The sequence below is a fragment of the Paramormyrops kingsleyae genome, chromosome 15, assembly GCF_048594095.1.
Source record: "Paramormyrops kingsleyae isolate MSU_618 chromosome 15, PKINGS_0.4, whole genome shotgun sequence".
NCBI classification, from domain to species: Eukaryota; Metazoa; Chordata; class Actinopteri; order Osteoglossiformes; family Mormyridae; genus Paramormyrops; species Paramormyrops kingsleyae.
The window spans coordinates 12,471,991-12,494,564 of NC_132811.1; the positions used below are offsets into that span (position 1 = coordinate 12,471,991).

A 22,574-nucleotide genomic window follows, 5' to 3' on the forward strand; every position below is an offset into this window, starting at 1 on the left:
GGCAATACAAAGGTCACCAGTCCACCAAAATACGTGTTGTTGTGATTTTACTTTTGATAAAAAAAAGAATGTAGCTGAGAGTGTGTAGTGGTCCCAGGTCACCCTGGATATTTATGGGACCTTCTTTGGGCTGAATGAGTTTGGGCCAGATCTTCGGCACTTCAGTGGAGGAGCTCGACACACAGAGCACTTTTCCATGGCTTGCTGTTCATGTCCAGTGTTCCCGTGTGTCCCCATGTGTACACATGTGTCACCAATCTGCCCAGATTCATCTGAACTGGTCTGAGGATTTCTGACATTGATGCGACATATGGATTAACTTCATCTCCTTTCTCTCCCCCCCCCCCCCTTTGCCTTGCAGTGTATAGAAGCCAAGAAGTATTGCTGGTATTTCGAGGGTGGCTACCCCATCTATTTTATGTAAGTATGCGGCTCACAGGGAAACTGAGTGTCTTTCTGCTTAAATCAACAAAAGTGTGTCAAGCCGAAAGTCTATTTTCAACCTGAATGGCCAAGAATGGACCGTAAATTGGGCAAATTAGAATGGGAGCACCAGTTTTAAATAAGCACCAGTGATCCTGTTACGTAAACAAAGATTGCCAGTTAAATCTGGGATAAGCGTGAGTTGATATCTAGAAATAAATAAACGTAAATAGAAATAAATTTCGTAATTAATCACACTCATCTCATGTCTAGTGCACCTTCAGCATTTTCACAAAGCTGTAAGAAATACTAAGATCCAGCTAATATTTTCACTAATGTGCCATGGCATTTTTTTGGGCATAATTAAATTTGTGCTCTGGAGGAGCTGCTGGCCTGCAGTGTCTTCCCTGAGCAACCCCCCCCCCCCCCCACACACAGTGGGCTTCTCCACACGCCGGTTGCACACGTACATGTTCACTCAATGAGTCACGCATGACGGCACCGTGTCCTTGCTCTGTGGTCGGATGCCACCATTTGTAAAACACTGATTGTTATTACAGGCCGATTATTTATTCAGCACCATCGTAAATGGGCAAATAAGACAGATGAAGACATATTGCTTGAAGTTATTGAGCAGCTCATTCTTTCTTTTTTTCCCAGTACAATTGGATCCAGTTCAGATTGAATCCCTTTTGGAAAGAGCTAAAAAAGGTCTCATGAAAGGGTAGCACCTCACAGGAAATCTCTCTGATTCGTGCTGTCAAAAAGAGCAATAACATAATGTTGCCAATTTCTAACCCTGGTCTGTGGCCCTGGATGAAGGACGTGATGGTTTTGTTGTGGGTCTGGGATCTCACCGTTAAACTCTGCCCCCTTATGTGAACCCCCGTTAATCATGGAGGGGGCTGCGGATTCCAGGTTTGGAAAGAGCTTCGCGTGGGAGTTTTATGGAGAATGGAGGCCCCCCCGGGAGACGGACAGTGGTCTGTTGCACAGGAACCAATTTTAAATAGAAGCAAACTACAGCGTGGCTGAATCGAGGGGAGAGATTGGCATTTTCAGAACAGGTACAGGTGACCCTGGACATCTTGCTGATGTCACTCATCTTCACTGTGATTGGCTGCTGTTCGTAATCAACTTTATGACCAAAATATAAATATACTGTAGTTGGAAAGTAGGCAATATGCTACTAAAGCATGCTGAATTTTGTTTTCTCATCCGTGTGGGGAGCAGTACTGTCATAAAAACACGTGTTGATGTCTTGATATGCCATAGTTTTTTTAACCCTAGCCTCAGTTTGCAAACCCTAATTTGGGGCCTTAGGGTGAATCAACAGGTAGTTGGAAAGTAGGCAATATGCTACTAAAGCATGCTGAATTGTGGTTTCTCATCCATGTGGGGAGCAGAACTGTCATAAAAACACATGTTGATGTCTGGATATGCCATAGTTTTTCTAACCCTAACCCTAGCCTCAGTTTGCTAACCCTAACCCTAATTTGGGGCCTCAGAGTGAATCAACAGGTAGTTGGAAAGTAGGCAATATGCTACTAAAGCAAGCTGAATTGTGGTTTCTCATCCGTGTGGGGAGCAGTACTGCCATAAAAACACATGTTGATGTCTGGATATGCCATAGTTTTTCTATCCCTAACCCTAGCCTGAGTTTACTAACCCTAATTTGGGGCCTTAGGGTGAATCAACAGGTAGTTGGAAAGTAGGCAATATGCTACTAAAGCATGCTTAATTGTGGTTTCTCATCCGTGTGGGGAGCAGAACTGTCATAAAAACACATGTTGATGTCTGGATATGCCATAGTTTTTCTAACCCTAACCATAGCCTCAGTTTGCTAACCCTAACCCTAATTTGGGGCCTCAGAGTGAATCAACAGGTAGTTGGAAAGTAGGCAATATGCTACTAAAGCAAGCTGAATTGTGGTTTCTCATCCGTGTGGGGAGCAGAACTGTCATAAAAACAGTTATTGATGTCTGGATATGCCATAGTTTTTCTAACCCTAACCCTAGCCTGAGTTTGCTAACCCTAATTTGGGGTCTTAGGGTGAATCAACAGGTAGTTGGAAAGTAGGCAATATGCTACTAAAGCATGTTGAATTTTGTTTACTCATCCGTGTGGGGAGCAGAACTGTCATAAAAACACATGTTGATGTCTGGATATGCCATAGTTTTTCTAATCCTAACCCTAGCCTGAGTTTGCTAACCCTAATTTGGGGCCTTAGGGTGAATCAACAGGTAGTTGGAAAGTAGGCAATATGCTACTAAAGCATGCTGAATTGTGGTTTCTCATCCATGTGGGGAGCAGAACTGTCATAAAAACACATGTTGATGTCTGGATATGCCATAGTTTTTCTAACCCTAACCCTAGCCTGAGTTTGCTAACCCTAATTTGGGGCCTTATGGTGAATCAACAGGTAGTTGGAAAGTAGGTAATATGCTACTAAAGCAAGCTGAATTGTGGTTTCTCATCCGTGTGGGGAGCAGAACTGTCATAAAAACACATGTTGATGTCTGGATATGCCATAGTTATTCTAATCCTAACCCTAGCCTGAGTTTGCTACCCCTAATTTGGGGCCTTAGGGTGAATCAACAGGTAGTTGGAAAGTAGGCAATATGCTATTAAAGCATGCTGAATTGTGGTTTCTCATCCGTGTGGGGAGCAGTTCTGCCATAAAAACACATGTTGATGTCAGGATATGCCATAGTTTTTCTAACCCTAACCCTAGCCTGAGTTTACTAACCCTAATTTGGGGCCTTAGGGTGAATCAACAGGTAGTTGGAAAGTTGGCAATATGCTACTAAAGCATGCTTAATTGTGGTTTCTCATCCGTGTGGGGAGCAGAACTGTCATAAAAACACATGTTGATGTCTGGATATGCCATAGTTTTTCTAACCCTAACCCTAGCCTCAGTTTGCAAACCCTAATTTGGGGCCTTAGGGTGAATCAACAGGTAGTTGGAAAGTAGGCAATATGCTACTAAAGCATGCTGAATTGTGGTTTCTCATCCATGTGGGGAGCAGAACTGTTATAAAAACACTTATTGATGTCTGGATATGCCATAGTTATTCTAATCCTAACCCTAGCCTGAGTTTGCTACCCCTAATTTGGGGCCTTAGGGTGAATCAACAGGTAGTTGGAAAGTAGGCAATATGCTATTAAAGCATGCTGAATTGTGGTTTCTCATCCGTGTGGGGAGCAGTTCTGCCATAAAAACACATGTTGATGTCAGGATATGCCATAGTTTTTCTAACCCTAACCCTAGCCTGAGTTTACTAACCCTAATTTGGGGCCTTAGGGTGAATCAACAGGTAGTTGGAAAGTTGGCAATATGCTACTAAAGCATGCTTAATTGTGGTTTCTCATCCGTGTGGGGAGCAGAACTGTCATAAAAACACATGTTGATGTCTGGATATGCCATAGTTTTTCTAACCCTAACCCTAGCCTCAGTTTGCAAACCCTAATTTGGGGCCTTAGGGTGAATCAACAGGTAGTTGGAAAGTAGGCAATATGCTACTAAAGCATGCTGAATTGTGGTTTCTCATCCATGTGGGGAGCAGAACTGTTATAAAAACACTTATTGATGTCTGGATATGCCATAGTTTTTCTAACCCTAACCCTAGCCTGAGTTTGCTAACCCTAATTTGGGGCCTTAGGGTGAATCAACAGGTAGTTGGAAAGTAGGCAATATGCTACTAAAGCATGCTGAATTTTGTTTTCTCATCCGTGTGGGGAGCAGTACTGTCATAAAAACACATGTTGATGTCTGGATATGCCATAGTTTTTCTAACCCTAACCCTAGCCTGAGTTTGCTAACCCTAATTTGGGGCCTTAGGGTGAATCAACAGGTAGTTGGAAAGTAGGCAATATGCTACTAAAGCAAGCTGAATTGTGGTTTCTCATCCGTGTGGGGAGCAGAACTGTCATAAAAACACTTATTGATGTCTGGATATGCCATAGTTTTTCTAACCCTAACCCTAGCCTCAGTTTGCAAACCCTAATTTGGGGCCTTAGGGTGAATCAACAGGTAGTTGGAAAGTAGGCAATATGCTACTAAAGCATGCTGAATTGTGGTTTCTCATCCATGTGGGGAGCAGAACTGTTATAAAAACACTTATTGATGTCTGGATATGCCATAGTTATTCTAATCCTAACCCTAGCCTGAGTTTGCTACCCCTAATTTGGGGCCTTAGGGTGAATCAACAGGTAGTTGGAAAGTAGGCAATATGCTATTAAAGCATGCTGAATTGTGGTTTCTCATCCGTGTGGGGAGCAGTTCTGCCATAAAAACACATGTTGATGTCAGGATATGCCATAGTTTTTCTAACCCTAACCCTAGCCTGAGTTTACTAACCCTAATTTGGGGCCTTAGGGTGAATCAACAGGTAGTTGGAAAGTTGGCAATATGCTACTAAAGCATGCTTAATTGTGGTTTCTCATCCGTGTGGGGAGCAGAACTGTCATAAAAACACATGTTGATGTCTGGATATGCCATAGTTTTTCTAACCCTAACCCTAGCCTCAGTTTGCAAACCCTAATTTGGGGCCTTAGGGTGAATCAACAGGTAGTTGGAAAGTAGGCAATATGCTACTAAAGCATGCTGAATTGTGGTTTCTCATCCATGTGGGGAGCAGAACTGTTATAAAAACACTTATTGATGTCTGGATATGCCATAGTTTTTCTAACCCTAACCCTAGCCTGAGTTTGCTAACCCTAATTTGGGGCCTTAGGGTGAATCAACAGGTAGTTGGAAAGTAGGCAATATGCTACTAAAGCATGCTGAATTTTGTTTTCTCATCCGTGTGGGGAGCAGTACTGTCATAAAAACACATGTTGATGTCTGGATATGCCATAGTTTTTCTAACCCTAACCCTAGCCTGAGTTTGCTAACCCTAATTTGGGGCCTTAGGGTGAATCAACAGGTAGTTGGAAAGTAGGCAATATGCTACTAAAGCAAGCTGAATTGTGGTTTCTCATCCGTGTGGGGAGCAGAACTGTCATAAAAACACTTATTGATGTCTGGATATGCCATAGTTTTTCTAACCCTAACCCTAGCCTGAGTTTGCTAACCCTAATTTGGGGCCTTAGGGTGAATCAACAGGTAGTTGGAAAGTAGGCAATATGCTACTAAAGCAAGCTGAATTGTGGTTTCTCATCCGTGTGGGGAGCAGAACTGTTATAAAAACACTTATTGATGTCTGGATATGCCATAGTTTTTCTAACCCTAACCCTAGCCTGAGTTTGCTAACCCTAATTTGGGGCCTTAGGGTGAATCAACAGGTAGTTGGAAAGTAGGCAATATGCTACTAAAGCAAGCTGAATTGTGGTTTCTCATCCGTGTGGGGAGCAGAACTGTCATAAAAACACATGTTGATGTCTGGATATGCCATAGTTATTCTAATCCTAACCCTAGCCTGAGTTTGCTAACCCTAATTTGGGGCCTTAGGGTGAATCAACAGGTAGTTGGAAAGTAGGCAATATGCTACTAAAGCATGCTGAATTTTGTTTTCTCATCCGTGTGGGGAGCAGTACTGTCATAAAAACACATGTTGATGTCTGGATATGCCATAGTTTTTCTAACCCTAACCCTAGCCTGAGTTTGCTAACCCTAATTTGGGGCCTTAGGGTGAATCAACAGGTAGTTGGAAAGTAGGCAATATGCTACTAAAGCAAGCTGAATTGTGGTTTCTCATCCGTGTGGGGAGCAGAACTGTCATAAAAACAGTTATTGATGTCTGGATATGCCATAGTTTTTCTAACCCTAACCCTAGCCTGAGTTTGCTAACCCTAATTTGGGGTCTTAGGGTGAATCAACAGGTAGTTGGAAAGTAGGCAATATGCTACTAAAGCATGTTGAATTTTGTTTACTCATCCGTGTGGGGAGCAGAACTGTCATAAAAACACATGTTGATGTCTGGATATGCCATAGTTTTTCTAATCCTAACCCTAGCCTGAGTTTGCTAACCCTAATTTGGGGCCTTAGGGTGAATCAACAGGTAGTTGGAAAGTAGGCAATATGCTACTAAAGCATGCTGAATTGTGGTTTCTCATCCATGTGGGGAGCAGAACTGTCATAAAAACACATGTTGATGTCTGGATATGCCATAGTTTTTCTAACCCTAACCCTAGCCTGAGTTTGCTAACCCTAATTTGGGGCCTTATGGTGAATCAACAGGTAGTTGGAAAGTAGGTAATATGCTACTAAAGCAAGCTGAATTGTGGTTTCTCATCCGTGTGGGGAGCAGAACTGTCATAAAAACACATGTTGATGTCTGGATATGCCATAGTTATTCTAATCCTAACCCTAGCCTGAGTTTGCTACCCCTAATTTGGGGCCTTAGGGTGAATCAACAGGTAGTTGGAAAGTAGGCAATATGCTATTAAAGCATGCTGAATTGTGGTTTCTCATCCGTGTGGGGAGCAGTTCTGCCATAAAAACACATGTTGATGTCAGGATATGCCATAGTTTTTCTAACCCTAACCCTAGCCTGAGTTTACTAACCCTAATTTGGGGCCTTAGGGTGAATCAACAGGTAGTTGGAAAGTTGGCAATATGCTACTAAAGCATGCTTAATTGTGGTTTCTCATCCGTGTGGGGAGCAGAACTGTCATAAAAACACATGTTGATGTCTGGATATGCCATAGTTTTTCTAACCCTAACCCTAGCCTCAGTTTGCAAACCCTAATTTGGGGCCTTAGGGTGAATCAACAGGTAGTTGGAAAGTAGGCAATATGCTACTAAAGCATGCTGAATTGTGGTTTCTCATCCATGTGGGGAGCAGAACTGTTATAAAAACACTTATTGATGTCTGGATATGCCATAGTTATTCTAATCCTAACCCTAGCCTGAGTTTGCTACCCCTAATTTGGGGCCTTAGGGTGAATCAACAGGTAGTTGGAAAGTAGGCAATATGCTATTAAAGCATGCTGAATTTTGTTTTCTCATCCGTGTGGGGAGCAGTACTGTCATAAAAACACATGTTGATGTCTGGATATGCCATAGTTTTTCTAACCCTAACCCTAGCCTGAGTTTGCTAACCCTAATTTGGGGCCTTAGGGTGAATCAACAGGTAGTTGGAAAGTAGGCAATATGCTACTAAAGCAAGCTGAATTGTGGTTTCTCATCCGTGTGGGGAGCAGAACTGTCATAAAAACAGTTATTGATGTCTGGATATGCCATAGTTTTTCTAACCCTAACCCTAGCCTGAGTTTGCTAACCCTAATTTGGGGTCTTAGGGTGAATCAACAGGTAGTTGGAAAGTAGGCAATATGCTACTAAAGCATGTTGAATTTTGTTTACTCATCCGTGTGGGGAGCAGAACTGTCATAAAAACACATGTTGATGTCTGGATATGCCATAGTTTTTCTAATCCTAACCCTAGCCTGAGTTTGCTAACCCTAATTTGGGGCCTTAGGGTGAATCAACAGGTAGTTGGAAAGTAGGCAATATGCTACTAAAGCATGCTGAATTGTGGTTTCTCATCCATGTGGGGAGCAGAACTGTCATAAAAACACATGTTGATGTCTGGATATGCCATAGTTTTTCTAACCCTAACCCTAGCCTGAGTTTGCTAACCCTAATTTGGGGCCTTATGGTGAATCAACAGGTAGTTGGAAAGTAGGTAATATGCTACTAAAGCAAGCTGAATTGTGGTTTCTCATCCGTGTGGGGAGCAGAACTGTCATAAAAACACATGTTGATGTCTGGATATGCCATAGTTATTCTAATCCTAACCCTAGCCTGAGTTTGCTACCCCTAATTTGGGGCCTTAGGGTGAATCAACAGGTAGTTGGAAAGTAGGCAATATGCTATTAAAGCATGCTGAATTGTGGTTTCTCATCCGTGTGGGGAGCAGTTCTGCCATAAAAACACATGTTGATGTCAGGATATGCCATAGTTTTTCTAACCCTAACCCTAGCCTGAGTTTACTAACCCTAATTTGGGGCCTTAGGGTGAATCAACAGGTAGTTGGAAAGTTGGCAATATGCTACTAAAGCATGCTTAATTGTGGTTTCTCATCCGTGTGGGGAGCAGAACTGTCATAAAAACACATGTTGATGTCTGGATATGCCATAGTTTTTCTAACCCTAACCCTAGCCTCAGTTTGCAAACCCTAATTTGGGGCCTTAGGGTGAATCAACAGGTAGTTGGAAAGTAGGCAATATGCTACTAAAGCATGCTGAATTGTGGTTTCTCATCCATGTGGGGAGCAGAACTGTTATAAAAACACTTATTGATGTCTGGATATGCCATAGTTATTCTAATCCTAACCCTAGCCTGAGTTTGCTACCCCTAATTTGGGGCCTTAGGGTGAATCAACAGGTAGTTGGAAAGTAGGCAATATGCTATTAAAGCATGCTGAATTGTGGTTTCTCATCCGTGTGGGGAGCAGTTCTGCCATAAAAACACATGTTGATGTCAGGATATGCCATAGTTTTTCTAACCCTAACCCTAGCCTGAGTTTACTAACCCTAATTTGGGGCCTTAGGGTGAATCAACAGGTAGTTGGAAAGTTGGCAATATGCTACTAAAGCATGCTTAATTGTGGTTTCTCATCCGTGTGGGGAGCAGAACTGTCATAAAAACACATGTTGATGTCTGGATATGCCATAGTTTTTCTAACCCTAACCCTAGCCTCAGTTTGCAAACCCTAATTTGGGGCCTTAGGGTGAATCAACAGGTAGTTGGAAAGTAGGCAATATGCTACTAAAGCATGCTGAATTGTGGTTTCTCATCCATGTGGGGAGCAGAACTGTTATAAAAACACTTATTGATGTCTGGATATGCCATAGTTTTTCTAACCCTAACCCTAGCCTGAGTTTGCTAACCCTAATTTGGGGCCTTAGGGTGAATCAACAGGTAGTTGGAAAGTAGGCAATATGCTACTAAAGCATGCTGAATTTTGTTTTCTCATCCGTGTGGGGAGCAGTACTGTCATAAAAACACATGTTGATGTCTGGATATGCCATAGTTTTTCTAACCCTAACCCTAGCCTGAGTTTGCTAACCCTAATTTGGGGCCTTAGGGTGAATCAACAGGTAGTTGGAAAGTAGGCAATATGCTACTAAAGCAAGCTGAATTGTGGTTTCTCATCCGTGTGGGGAGCAGAACTGTCATAAAAACACTTATTGATGTCTGGATATGCCATAGTTTTTCTAACCCTAACCCTAGCCTGAGTTTGCTAACCCTAATTTGGGGCCTTAGGGTGAATCAACAGGTAGTTGGAAAGTAGGCAATATGCTACTAAAGCAAGCTGAATTGTGGTTTCTCATCCGTGTGGGGAGCAGAACTGTTATAAAAACACTTATTGATGTCTGGATATGCCATAGTTTTTCTAACCCTAACCCTAGCCTGAGTTTGCTAACCCTAATTTGGGGCCTTAGGGTGAATCAACAGGTAGTTGGAAAGTAGGCAATATGCTACTAAAGCAAGCTGAATTGTGGTTTCTCATCCGTGTGGGGAGCAGAACTGTCATAAAAACACATGTTGATGTCTGGATATGCCATAGTTATTCTAATCCTAACCCTAGCCTGAGTTTGCTAACCCTAATTTGGGGCCTTAGGGTGAATCAACAGGTAGTTGGAAAGTAGGCAATATGCTACTAAAGCATGCTGAATTTTGTTTTCTCATCCGTGTGGGGAGCAGTACTGTCATAAAAACACATGTTGATGTCTGGATATGCCATAGTTTTTCTAACCCTAACCCTAGCCTGAGTTTGCTAACCCTAATTTGGGGCCTTAGGGTGAATCAACAGGTAGTTGGAAAGTAGGCAATATGCTACTAAAGCAAGCTGAATTGTGGTTTCTCATCCGTGTGGGGAGCAGAACTGTCATAAAAACACTTATTGATGTCTGGATATGCCATAGTTTTTGTAACCCTAACCCTAGCCTGAGTTTGCTAACCCTAATTTGGGGCCTTAGGGTGAATCAACAGGTAGTTGGAAAGTAGGCAATATGCTACTAAAGCAAGCTGAATTGTGGTTTCTCATCCGTGTGGGGAGCAGAACTGTCATAAAAACACATGTTGATGTCTGGATATGCCATAGTTTTTCTAACCCTAACCCTAGCCTCAGTTTGCTAACCCTAACCCTAATTTGGGGCCTCAGAGTGAATCAACAGGTAGTTGGAAAGTAGGCAATATGCTACTAAAGCAAGCTGAATTGTGGTTTCTCATCCGTGTGGGGAGCAGAACTGTCATAAAAACAGTTATTGATGTCTGGATATGCCATAGTTTTTCTAACCCTAACCCTAGCCTGAGTTTGCTAACCCTAATTTGGGGTCTTAGGGTGAATCAACAGGTAGTTGGAAAGTAGGCAATATGCTACTAAAGCATGTTGAATTTTGTTTACTCATCCGTGTGGGGAGCAGAACTGTCATAAAAACACATGTTGATGTCTGGATATGCCATAGTTTTTCTAATCCTAACCCTAGCCTGAGTTTGCTAACCCTAATTTGGGGCCTTAGGGTGAATCAACAGGTAGTTGGAAAGTAGGCAATATGCTACTAAAGCATGCTGAATTGTGGTTTCTCATCCATGTGGGGAGCAGAACTGTCATAAAAACACATGTTGATGTCTGGATATACCATAGTTTTTCTAACCCTAACCCTAGCCTGAGTTTGCTAACCCTAATTTGGGGCCTTATGGTGAATCAACAGGTAGTTGGAAAGTAGGCAATATGCTACTAAAGCAAGCTGAATTGTGGTTTCTCATCCGTGTGGGGAGCAGAACTGTCATAAAAACACATGTTGATGTCTGGATATGCCATAGTTATTCTAATCCTAACCCTAGCCTGAGTTTGCTAACCCTAATTTGGGGCCTTAGGGTGAATCAACAGGTAGTTGGAAAGTAGGCAATATGCTATTAAAGCATGCTGAATTGTGGTTTCTCATCCGTGTGGGGAGCAGTTCTGCCATAAAAACACATGTTGATGTCAGGATATGCCATAGTTTTTCTAACCCTAACCCTAGCCTGAGTTTGCTAACCCTAATTTGGGGCCTTAGGGTGAATCAACAGGTAGTTGGAAAGTTGGCAATATGCTACTAAAGCATGCTTAATTGTGGTTTCTCATCCGTGTGGGGAGCAGAACTGTCATAAAAACACATGTTGATGTCTGGATATGCCATAGTTTTTCTAACCCTAACCCTAGCCTCAGTTTGCAAACCCTAATTTGGGGCCTTAGGGTGAATCAACAGGTAGTTGGAAAGTAGGCAATATGCTACTAAAGCATGCTGAATTTTGTTTTCTCATCCGTGTGGGGAGCAGTACTGTCATAAAAACACATGTTGATGTCTGGATATGCCATAGTTTTTCTAACCCTAACCCTAGCCTGAGTTTGCTAACCCTAATTTGGGGCCTTAGGGTGAATCAACAGGTAGTTGGAAAGTAGGCAATATGCTACTAAAGCAAGCTGAATTGTGGTTTCTCATCCGTGTGGGGAGCAGAACTGTCATAAAAACACTTATTGATGTCTGGATATGCCATAGTTTTTCTAACCCTAACCCTAGCCTCAGTTTGCTAACCCTAACCCTAATTTGGGGCCTCAGAGTGAATCAACAGGTAGTTGGAAAGTAGGCAATATGCTACTAAAGCAAGCTGAATTGTGGTTTCTCATCCGTGTGGGGAGCAGAACTGTCATAAAAACACTTATTGATGTCTGGATATGCCATAGTTTTTCTAACCCTAACCCTAGCCTGAGTTTGCTAACCCTAATTTGGGGCCTCAGAGTGAATCAACAGGTAGTTGGAAAGTAGGCAATATGCTACTAAAGCAAGCTGAATTGTGGTTTCTCATCCGTGTGGGGAGCAGTACTGCCATAAAAACACATGTTGATGTCTGGATATGCCATAGTTTTTCTATCCCTAACCCTAGCCTGAGTTTACTAACCCTAATTTGGGGTCTTAGGGTGAATCAACAGGTAGTTGGAAAGTAGGCAATATGCTACTAAAGCATGCTTAATTGTGGTTTCTCATCCGTGTGGGGAGCAGAACTGTCATAAAAACACATGTTGATGTCTGGATATGCCATAGTTTTTCTAACCCTAACCATAGCCTCAGTTTGCTAACCCTAACCCTAATTTGGGGCCTCAGAGTGAATCAACAGGTAGTTGGAAAGTAGGCAATATGCTACTAAAGCAAGCTGAATTGTGGTTTCTCATCCGTGTGGGGAGCAGAACTGTCATAAAAACAGTTATTGATGTCTGGATATGCCATAGTTTTTCTAACCCTAACCCTAGCCTGAGTTTGCTAACCCTAATTTGGGGTCTTAGGGTGAATCAACAGGTAGTTGGAAAGTAGGCAATATGCTACTAAAGCATGTTGAATTTTGTTTACTCATCCGTGTGGGGAGCAGAACTGTCATAAAAACACATGTTGATGTCTGGATATGCCATAGTTTTTCTAATCCTAACCCTAGCCTGAGTTTGCTAACCCTAATTTGGGGCCTTAGGGTGAATCAACAGGTAGTTGGAAAGTAGGCAATATGCTACTAAAGCAAGCTGAATTGTGGTTTCTCATCCGTGTGGGGAGCAGAACTGTCATAAAAACACTTATTGATGTCTGGATATGCCATAGTTTTTCTAACCCTAACCCTAGCCTCAGTTTGCTAACCCTAATTTGGGGCCTCAGAGTGAATCAACAGGTAGTTGGAAAGTAGGCAATATGCTACTAAAGCAAGCTGAATTGTGGTTTCTCATCCGTGTGGGGAGCAGTACTGCCATAAAAACACATGTTGATGTCTGGATATGCCATAGTTTTTCTATCCCTAACCCTAGCCTGAGTTTACTAACCCTAATTTGGGGCCTTAGGGTGAATCAACAGGTAGTTGGAAAGTAGGCAATATGCTACTAAAGCATGCTTAATTGTGGTTTCTCATCCGTGTGGGGAGCAGAACTGTCATAAAAACACATGTTGATGTCTGGATATGCCATAGTTTTTCTAACCCTAACCATAGCCTCAGTTTGCTAACCCTAACCCTAATTTGGGGCCTCAGAGTGAATCAACAGGTAGTTGGAAAGTAGGCAATATGCTACTAAAGCAAGCTGAATTGTGGTTTCTCATCCGTGTGGGGAGCAGAACTGTCATAAAAACAGTTATTGATGTCTGGATATGCCATAGTTTTTCTAACCCTAACCCTAGCCTGAGTTTGCTAACCCTAATTTGGGGTCTTAGGGTGAATCAACAGGTAGTTGGAAAGTAGGCAATATGCTACTAAAGCATGTTGAATTTTGTTTACTCATCCGTGTGGGGAGCAGAACTGTCATAAAAACACATGTTGATGTCTGGATATGCCATAGTTTTTCTAATCCTAACCCTAGCCTGAGTTTGCTAACCCTAATTTGGGGCCTTAGGGTGAATCAACAGGTAGTTGGAAAGTAGGCAATATGCTACTAAAGCATGCTGAATTGTGGTTTCTCATCCATGTGGGGAGCAGAACTGTCATAAAAACACATGTTGATGTCTGGATATGCCATAGTTTTTCTAACCCTAACCCTAGCCTCAGTTTGCTAACCCTAACCCTAATTTGGGGCCTCAGAGTGAATCAACAGGTAGTTGGAAAGTAGGCAATATGCTACTAAAGCAAGCTGAATTGTGGTTTCTCATCCGTGTGGGGAGCAGTACTGCCATAAAAACACATGTTGATGTCTGGATATGCCATAGTTTTTCTATCCCTAACCCTAGCCTGAGTTTACTAACCCTAATTTGGGGCCTTAGGGTGAATCAACAGGTAGTTGGAAAGTAGGCAATATGCTACTAAAGCATGCTTAATTGTGGTTTCTCATCCGTGTGGGGAGCAGAACTGTCATAAAAACACATGTTGATGTCTGGATATGCCATAGTTTTTCTAACCCTAACCATAGCCTCAGTTTGCTAACCCTAACCCTAATTTGGGGCCTCAGAGTGAATCAACAGGTAGTTGGAAAGTAGGCAATATGCTACTAAAGCAAGCTGAATTGTGGTTTCTCATCCGTGTGGGGAGCAGAACTGTCATAAAAACAGTTATTGATGTCTGGATATGCCATAGTTTTTCTAACCCTAACCCTAGCCTGAGTTTGCTAACCCTAATTTGGGGTCTTAGGGTGAATCAACAGGTAGTTGGAAAGTAGGCAATATGCTACTAAAGCATGTTGAATTTTGTTTACTCATCCGTGTGGGGAGCAGAACTGTCATAAAAACACATGTTGATGTCTGGATATGCCATAGTTTTTCTAATCCTAACCCTAGCCTGAGTTTGCTAACCCTAATTTGGGGCCTTAGGGTGAATCAACAGGTAGTTGGAAAGTAGGCAATATGCTACTAAAGCATGCTGAATTGTGGTTTCTCATCCATGTGGGGAGCAGAACTGTCATAAAAACACATGTTGATGTCTGGATATGCCATAGTTTTTCTAACCCTAACCCTAGCCTGAGTTTGCTAACCCTAATTTGGGGCCTTATGGTGAATCAACAGGTAGTTGGAAAGTAGGCAATATGCTACTAAAGCAAGCTGAATTGTGGTTTCTCATCCGTGTGGGGAGCAGAACTGTCATAAAAACACATGTTGATGTCTGGATATGCCATAGTTATTCTAATCCTAACCCTAGCCTGAGTTTGCTAACCCTAATTTGGGGCCTTAGGGTGAATCAACAGGTAGTTGGAAAGTAGGCAATATGCTATTAAAGCATGCTGAATTGTGGTTTCTCATCCGTGTGGGGAGCAGTTCTGCCATAAAAACACATGTTGATGTCAGGATATGCCATAGATTTTCTAACCCTAACCCTAGCCTGAGTTTACTAACCCTAATTTGGGGCCTTAGGGTGAATCAACAGGTAGTTGGAAAGTTGGCAATATGCTACTAAAGCATGCTTAATTGTGGTTTCTCATCCGTGTGGGGAGCAGAACTGTCATAAAAACACATGTTGATGTCTGGATATGCCATAGTTTTTCTAACCCTAACCCTAGCCTCAGTTTGCAAACCCTAATTTGGGGCCTTAGGGTGAATCAACAGGTAGTTGGAAAGTAGGCAATATGCTACTAAAGCATGCTGAATTGTGGTTTCTCATCCATGTGGGGAGCAGAACTGTTATAAAAACACTTATTGATGTCTGGATATGCCATAGTTTTTCTAACCATAACCCTAGCCTGAGTTTGCTAACCCTAATTTGGGGCCTTAGGGTGAATCAACAGGTAGTTGGAAAGTAGGCAATATGCTACTAAAGCATGCTGAATTTTGTTTTCTCATCCGTGTGGGGAGCAGTACTGTCATAAAAACACATGTTGATGTCTGGATATGCCATAGTTTTTCTAACCCTAACCCTAGCCTGAGTTTGCTAACCCTAATTTGGGGCCTTAGGGTGAATCAACAGGTAGTTGGAAAGTAGGCAATATGCTACTAAAGCAAGCTGAATTGTGGTTTCTCATCCGTGTGGGGAGCAGAACTGTCATAAAAACACTTATTGATGTCTGGATATGCCATAGTTTTTCTAACCCTAACCCTAGCCTGAGTTTGCTAACCCTAATTTGGGGCCTTAGGGTGAATCAACAGGTAGTTGGAAAGTAGGCAATATGCTACTAAAGCAAGCTGAATTGTGGTTTCTCATCCGTGTGGGGAGCAGTACTGCCATAAAAACACATGTTGATGTCTGGATATGCCATAGTTTTTCTATCCCTAACCCTAGCCTGAGTTTACTAACCCTAATTTGGGGCCTTAGGGTGAATCAACAGGTAGTTGGAAAGTAGGCAATATGCTACTAAAGCATGCTTAATTGTGGTTTCTCATCCGTGTGGGGAGCAGAACTGTCATAAAAACACATGCTGATGTCTGGATATGCCATAGTTTTTCTAACCCTAACCATAGCCTCAGTTTGCTAACCCTAACCCTAATTTGGGGCCTCAGAGTGAATCAACAGGTAGTTGGAAAGTAGGCAATATGCTACTAAAGCAAGCTGAATTGTGGTTTCTCATCCGTGTGGGGAGCAGAACTGTCATAAAAACAGTTATTGATGTCTGGATATGCCATAGTTTTTCTAACCCTAACCCTAGCCTGAGTTTGCTAACCCTAATTTGGGGTCTTAGGGTGAATCAACAGGTAGTTGGAAAGTAGGCAATATGCTACTAAAGCATGTTGAATTTTGTATACTCATCCGTGTGGGGAGCAGAACTGTCATAAAAACACATGTTGATGTCTGGATATGCCATAGTTTTTCTAATCCTAACCCTAGCCTGAGTTTGCTAACCCTAATTTGGGGCCTTAGGGTGAATCAACAGGTAGTTGGAAAGTAGGCAATATGCTACTAAAGCATGCTGAATTGTGGTTTCTCATCCATGTGGGGAGCAGAACTGTCATAAAAACACATGTTGATGTCTGGATATGCCATAGTTTTTCTAACCCTAACCCTAGCCTCAGTTTGCTAACCCTAACCCTAATTTGGGGCCTCAGAGTGAATCAACAGGTAGTTGGAAAGTAGGCAATATGCTACTAAAGCAAGCTGAATTGTGGTTTCTCATCCGTGTGGGGAGCAGTACTGCCATAAAAACACATGTTGATGTCTGGATATGCCATAGTTTTTCTATCCCTAACCCTAGCCTGAGTTTACTAACCCTAATTTGGGGCCTTAGGGTGAATCAACAGGTAGTTGGAAAGTAGGCAATATGCTACTAAAGCATGCTTAATTGTGGTTTCTCATCCGTGTGGGGAGCAGAACTGTCATAAAAACACATGTTGATGTCTGGATATGCCATAGTTTTTCTAACCCTAACCATAGCCTCAGTTTGCTAACCCTAACCCTAATTTGGGGCCTCAGAGTGAATCAACAGGTAGTTGGAAAGTAGGCAATATGCTACTAAAGCAAGCTGAATTGTGGTTTCTCATCCGTGTGGGGAGCAGAACTGTCATAAAAACAGTTATTGATGTCTGGATATACCATAGTTTTTCTAACCCTAACCCTAGCCTGAGTTTGCTAACCCTAATTTGGGGTCTTAGGGTGAATCAACAGGTAGTTGGAAAGTAGGCAATATGCTACTAAAGCATGTTGAATTTTGTTTACTCATCCGTGTGGGGAGCAGAACTGTCATAAAAACACATGTTGATGTCTGGATATGCCATAGAATTTCTAATCCTAACCCTAGCCTGAGTTTGCTAACCCTAATTTGGGGCCTTAGGGTGAATCAACAGGTAGTTGGAAAGTAGGCAATATGCTACTAAAGCATGCTGAATTGTGGTTTCTCATCCATGTGGGGAGCAGAACTGTCATAAAAACACATGTTGATGTCTGGATATGCCATAGTTTTTCTAACCCTAACCCTAGCCTGAGTTTGCTAACCCTAATTTGGGGCCTTAGGGTGAATCAACAGGTAGTTGGAAAGTAGGCAATATGCTACTAAAGCAAGCTGAATTGTGGTTTCTCATCCGTGTGGGGAGCAGAACTGTCATAAAAACACTTATTGATGTCTGGATATGCCATAGTTTTTCTAACCCTAACCCTAGCCTGAGTTTGCTAACCCTAATTTGGGGCCTTAGGGTGAATCAACAGGTAGTTGGAAAGTAGGCAATATGCTACTAAAGCAAGCTGAATTGTGGTTTCTCATCCGTGTGGGGGGCAGTACTGCCATAAAAACACATGTTGATGTCTGGATATGCCATAGTTTTTCTATCCCTAACCCTAGCCTGAGTTTACTAACCCTAATTTGGGGCCTTAGGGTGAATCAACAGGTAGTTGGAAAGTAGGCAATATGCTACTAAAGCATGCTTAATTGTGGTTTCTCATCCGTGTGGGGAGCAGAACTGTCATAAAAACACATGTTGATGTCTGGATATGCCATAGTTTTTCTAACCCTAACCATAGCCTCAGTTTGCTAACCCTAACCCTAATTTGGGGCCTCAGAGTGAATCAACAGGTAGTTGGAAAGTAGGCAATATGCTACTAAAGCAAGCTGAATTGTGGTTTCTCATCCGTGTGGGGAGCAGAACTGTCATAAAAACAGTTATTGATGTCTGGATATGCCATAGTTTTTCTAACCCTAACCCTAGCCTGAGTTTGCTAACCCTAATTTGGGGTCTTAGGGTGAATCAACAGGTAGTTGGAAAGTAGGCAATATGCTACTAAAGCATGTTGAATTTTGTATACTCATCCGTGTGGGGAGCAGAACTGTCATAAAAACACATGTTGATGTCTGGATATGCCATAGTTTTTCTAATCCTAACCCTAGCCTGAGTTTGCTAACCCTAATTTGGGGCCTTAGGGTGAATCAACAGGTAGTTGGAAAGTAGGCAATATGCTACTAAAGCATGCTGAATTGTGGTTTCTCATCCATGTGGGGAGCAGAACTGTCATAAAAACACATGTTGATGTCTGGATATGCCATAGTTTTTCTAACCCTAACCCTAGCCTCAGTTTGCTAACCCTAACCCTAATTTGGGGCCTCAGAGTGAATCAACAGGTAGTTGGAAAGTAGGCAATATGCTACTAAAGCAAGCTGAATTGTGGTTTCTCATCCGTGTGGGGAGCAGTACTGCCATAAAAACACATGTTGATGTCTGGATATGCCATAGTTTTTCTATCCCTAACCCTAGCCTGAGTTTACTAACCCTAATTTGGGGCCTTAGGGTGAATCAACAGGTAGTTGGAAAGTAGGCAATATGCTACTAAAGCATGCTTAATTGTGGTTTCTCATCCGTGTGGGGAGCAGAACTGTCATAAAAACACATGTTGATGTCTGGATATGCCATAGTTTTTCTAACCCTAACCATAGCCTCAGTTTGCTAACCCTAACCCTAATTTGGGGCCTCAGAGTGAATCAACAGGTAGTTGGAAAGTAGGCAATATGCTACTAAAGCAAGCTGAATTGTGGTTTCTCATCCGTGTGGGGAGCAGAACTGTCATAAAAACAGTTATTGATGTCTGGATATACCATAGTTTTTCTAACCCTAACCCTAGCCTGAGTTTGCTAACCCTAATTTGGGGTCTTAGGGTGAATCAACAGGTAGTTGGAAAGTAGGCAATATGCTACTAAAGCATGTTGAATTTTGTTTACTCATCCGTGTGGGGAGCAGAACTGTCATAAAAACACATGTTGATGTCTGGATATGCCATAGAATTTCTAATCCTAACCCTAGCCTGAGTTTGCTAACCCTAATTTGGGGCCTTAGGGTGAATCAACAGGTAGTTGGAAAGTAGGCAATATGCTACTAAAGCATGCTGAATTGTGGTTTCTCATCCATGTGGGGAGCAGAACTGTCATAAAAACACATGTTGATGTCTGGATATGCCATAGTTTTTCTAACCCTAACCCTAGCCTGAGTTTGCTAACCCTAATTTGGGGCCTTATGGTGAATCAACAGGTAGTTGGAAAGTAGGCAATATGCTACTAAAGCAAGCTGAATTGTGGTTTCTCATCCGTGTGGGGAGCAGAACTGTCATAAAAACACATGTTGATGTCTGGATATGCCATAGTTATTCTAATCCTAACCCTAGCCTGAGTTTGCTAACCCTAATTTGGGGCCTTAGGGTGAATCAACAGGTAGTTGGAAAGTAGGCAATATGCTATTAAAGCATGCTGAATTGTGGTTTCTCATCCGTGTGGGGAGCAGTTCTGCCATAAAAACACATGTTGATGTCAGGATATGCCATAGTTTTTCTAACCCTAACCCTAGCCTGAGTTTACTAACCCTAATTTGGGGCCTTAGGGTGAATCAACAGGTAGTTGGAAAGTTGGCAATATACTACTAAAGCATGCTTAATTGTGGTTTCTCATCCGTGTGGGGAGCAGAACTGTCATAAAAACACATGTTGATGTCTGGATATGCCATAGTTTTTCTAACCCTAACCCTAGCCTCAGTTTGCAAACCCTAATTTGGGGCCTTAGGGTGAATCAACAGGTAGTTGGAAAGTAGGCAATATGCTACTAAAGCATGCTGAATTGTGGTTTCTCATCCATGTGGGGAGCAGAACTGTTATAAAAACACTTATTGATGTCTGGATATGCCATAGTTTTTCTAACCCTAACCCTAGCCTGAGTTTGCTAACCCTAATTTGGGGCCTTAGGGTGAATCAACAGGTAGTTGGAAAGTAGGCAATATGCTACTAAAGCATGCTGAATTTTGTTTTCTCATCCGTGTGGGGAGCAGTACTGTCATAAAAACACATGTTGATGTCTGGATATGCCATAGTTTTTCTAACCCTAACCCTAGCCTGAGTTTGCTAACCCTAATTTGGGGCCTTAGGGTGAATCAACAGGTAGTTGGAAAGTAGGCAATATGCTACTAAAGCAAGCTGAATTGTGGTTTCTCATCCGTGTGGGGAGCAGAACTGTCATAAAAACACATGTTGATGTCTGGATATGCCATAGTTTTTCTAACCCTAACCCTAGCCTGAGTTTACTAACCCTAATTTGGGGCCTTAGGGTGAATCAACAGGTAGTTGGAAAGTAGGCAATATGCTACTAAAGCATGCTTAATTGTGGTTTCTCATCCGTGTGGGGAGCAGAACTGTCATAAAAACACATGTTGATGTCTGGATATGCCATAGTTTTTCTAACCCTAACCCTAGCCTCAGTTTGCAAACCCTAATTTGGGGCCTTAGGGTGAATCAACAGGTAGTTGGAAAGTAGGCAATATGCTACTAAAGCATGCTGAATTGTGGTTTCTCATCCATGTGGGGAGCAGAACTGTTATAAAAACACTTATTGATGTCTGGATATGCCATAGTTTTTCTAACCGTAACCCTAGCCTGAGTTTGCTAACCCTAATTTGGGGCCTTAGGGTGAATCAACAGGTAGTTGGAAAGTAGGCAATATGCTACTAAAGCATGCTGAATTTTGTTTTCTCATCCGTGTGGGGAGCAGTACTGTCATAAAAACACATGTTGATGTCTGGATATGCCATAGTTTTTCTAACCCTAACCCTAGCCTGAGTTTACTAACCCTAATTTGGGGCCTTAGGGTGAATCAACAGGTAGTTGGAAAGTTGGCAATATACTACTAAAGCATGCTTAATTGTGGTTTCTCATCCGTGTGGGGAGCAGAACTGTCATAAAAACACATGTTGATGTCTGGATATGCCATAGTTTTTCTAACCCTAACCCTAGCCTCAGTTTGCAAACCCTAATTTGGGGCCTTAGGGTGAATCAACAGGTAGTTGGAAAGTAGGCAATATGCTACTAAAGCATGCTGAATTGTGGTTTCTCATCCATGTGGGGAGCAGAACTGTTATAAAAACACTTATTGATGTCTGGATATGCCATAGTTTTTCTAACCCTAACCCTAGCCTGAGTTTGCTAACCCTAATTTGGGGCCTTAGGGTGAATCAACAGGTAGTTGGAAAGTAGGCAATATGCTACTAAAGCATGCTGAATTTTGTTTTCTCATCCGTGTGGGGAGCAGTACTGTCATAAAAACACATGTTGATGTCTGGATATGCCATAGTTTTTCTAACCCTAACCATAGCCTGAGTTTGCTAACCCTAATTTGGGGCCTTAGGGTGAATCAACAGGTAGTTGGAAAGTAGGCAATATGCTACTAAAGCAAGCTGAATTGTGGTTTCTCATCCGTGTGGGGAGCAGAACTGTCATAAAAACACATGTTGATGTCTGGATATGCCATAGTTTTTCTAACCCTAACCCTAGCCTGAGTTTACTAACCCTAATTTGGGGCCTTAGGGTGAATCAACAGGTAGTTGGAAAGTAGGCAATATGCTACTAAAGCATGCTGAATTTTGTTTTCTCATCCGTGTGGGGAGCAGAACTGTCATAAAAACACATGTTGATGTCTTGATATGCCATAGATTTTTCTAACCCTAACCCTAGCCTGAGTTTGCTAACCCTAATTTGGGGCCTTAGGGTGAATCAACAGGTAGTTGGAAAGTAGGCAATATGCTACTAAAGCATGCTGAATTGTGGTTTCTCATCCATGTGGGGAGCAGAACTGTCATAAAAACACATGTTGATGTCTGGATATGCCATAGTTTTTCTAACCCTAACCCTAGCCTGAGTTTGCTAACCCTAATTTGGGGCCTTATGGTGAATCAACAGGTAGTTGGAAAGTAGGCAATATGCTACTAAAGCAAGCTGAATTGTGGTTTCTCATCCGTGTGGGGAGCAGAACTGTCATAAAAACACATGTTGATGTCTGGATATGCCATAGTTATTCTAATCCTAACCCTAGCCTGAGTTTGCT

The 22,574-nt window shown here is 42.2% G+C and overlaps 1 protein-coding gene across 1 annotated transcript in view; it reads left to right on the top strand.

Moving 5' to 3' along the window:
- Positions 1-22,574, top strand: part of vopp1b (VOPP1 WW domain binding protein b) — a 228,171-nt gene that overhangs the window by 9,880 nt on the left and 195,717 nt on the right. Inside the window, exon 2 of the mRNA XM_072700119.1 lies at positions 362-420. Coding sequence (XP_072556220.1) covers positions 362-420 — 59 coding nt within the window. The remainder of the gene's footprint in view (positions 1-361; positions 421-22,574) is intronic.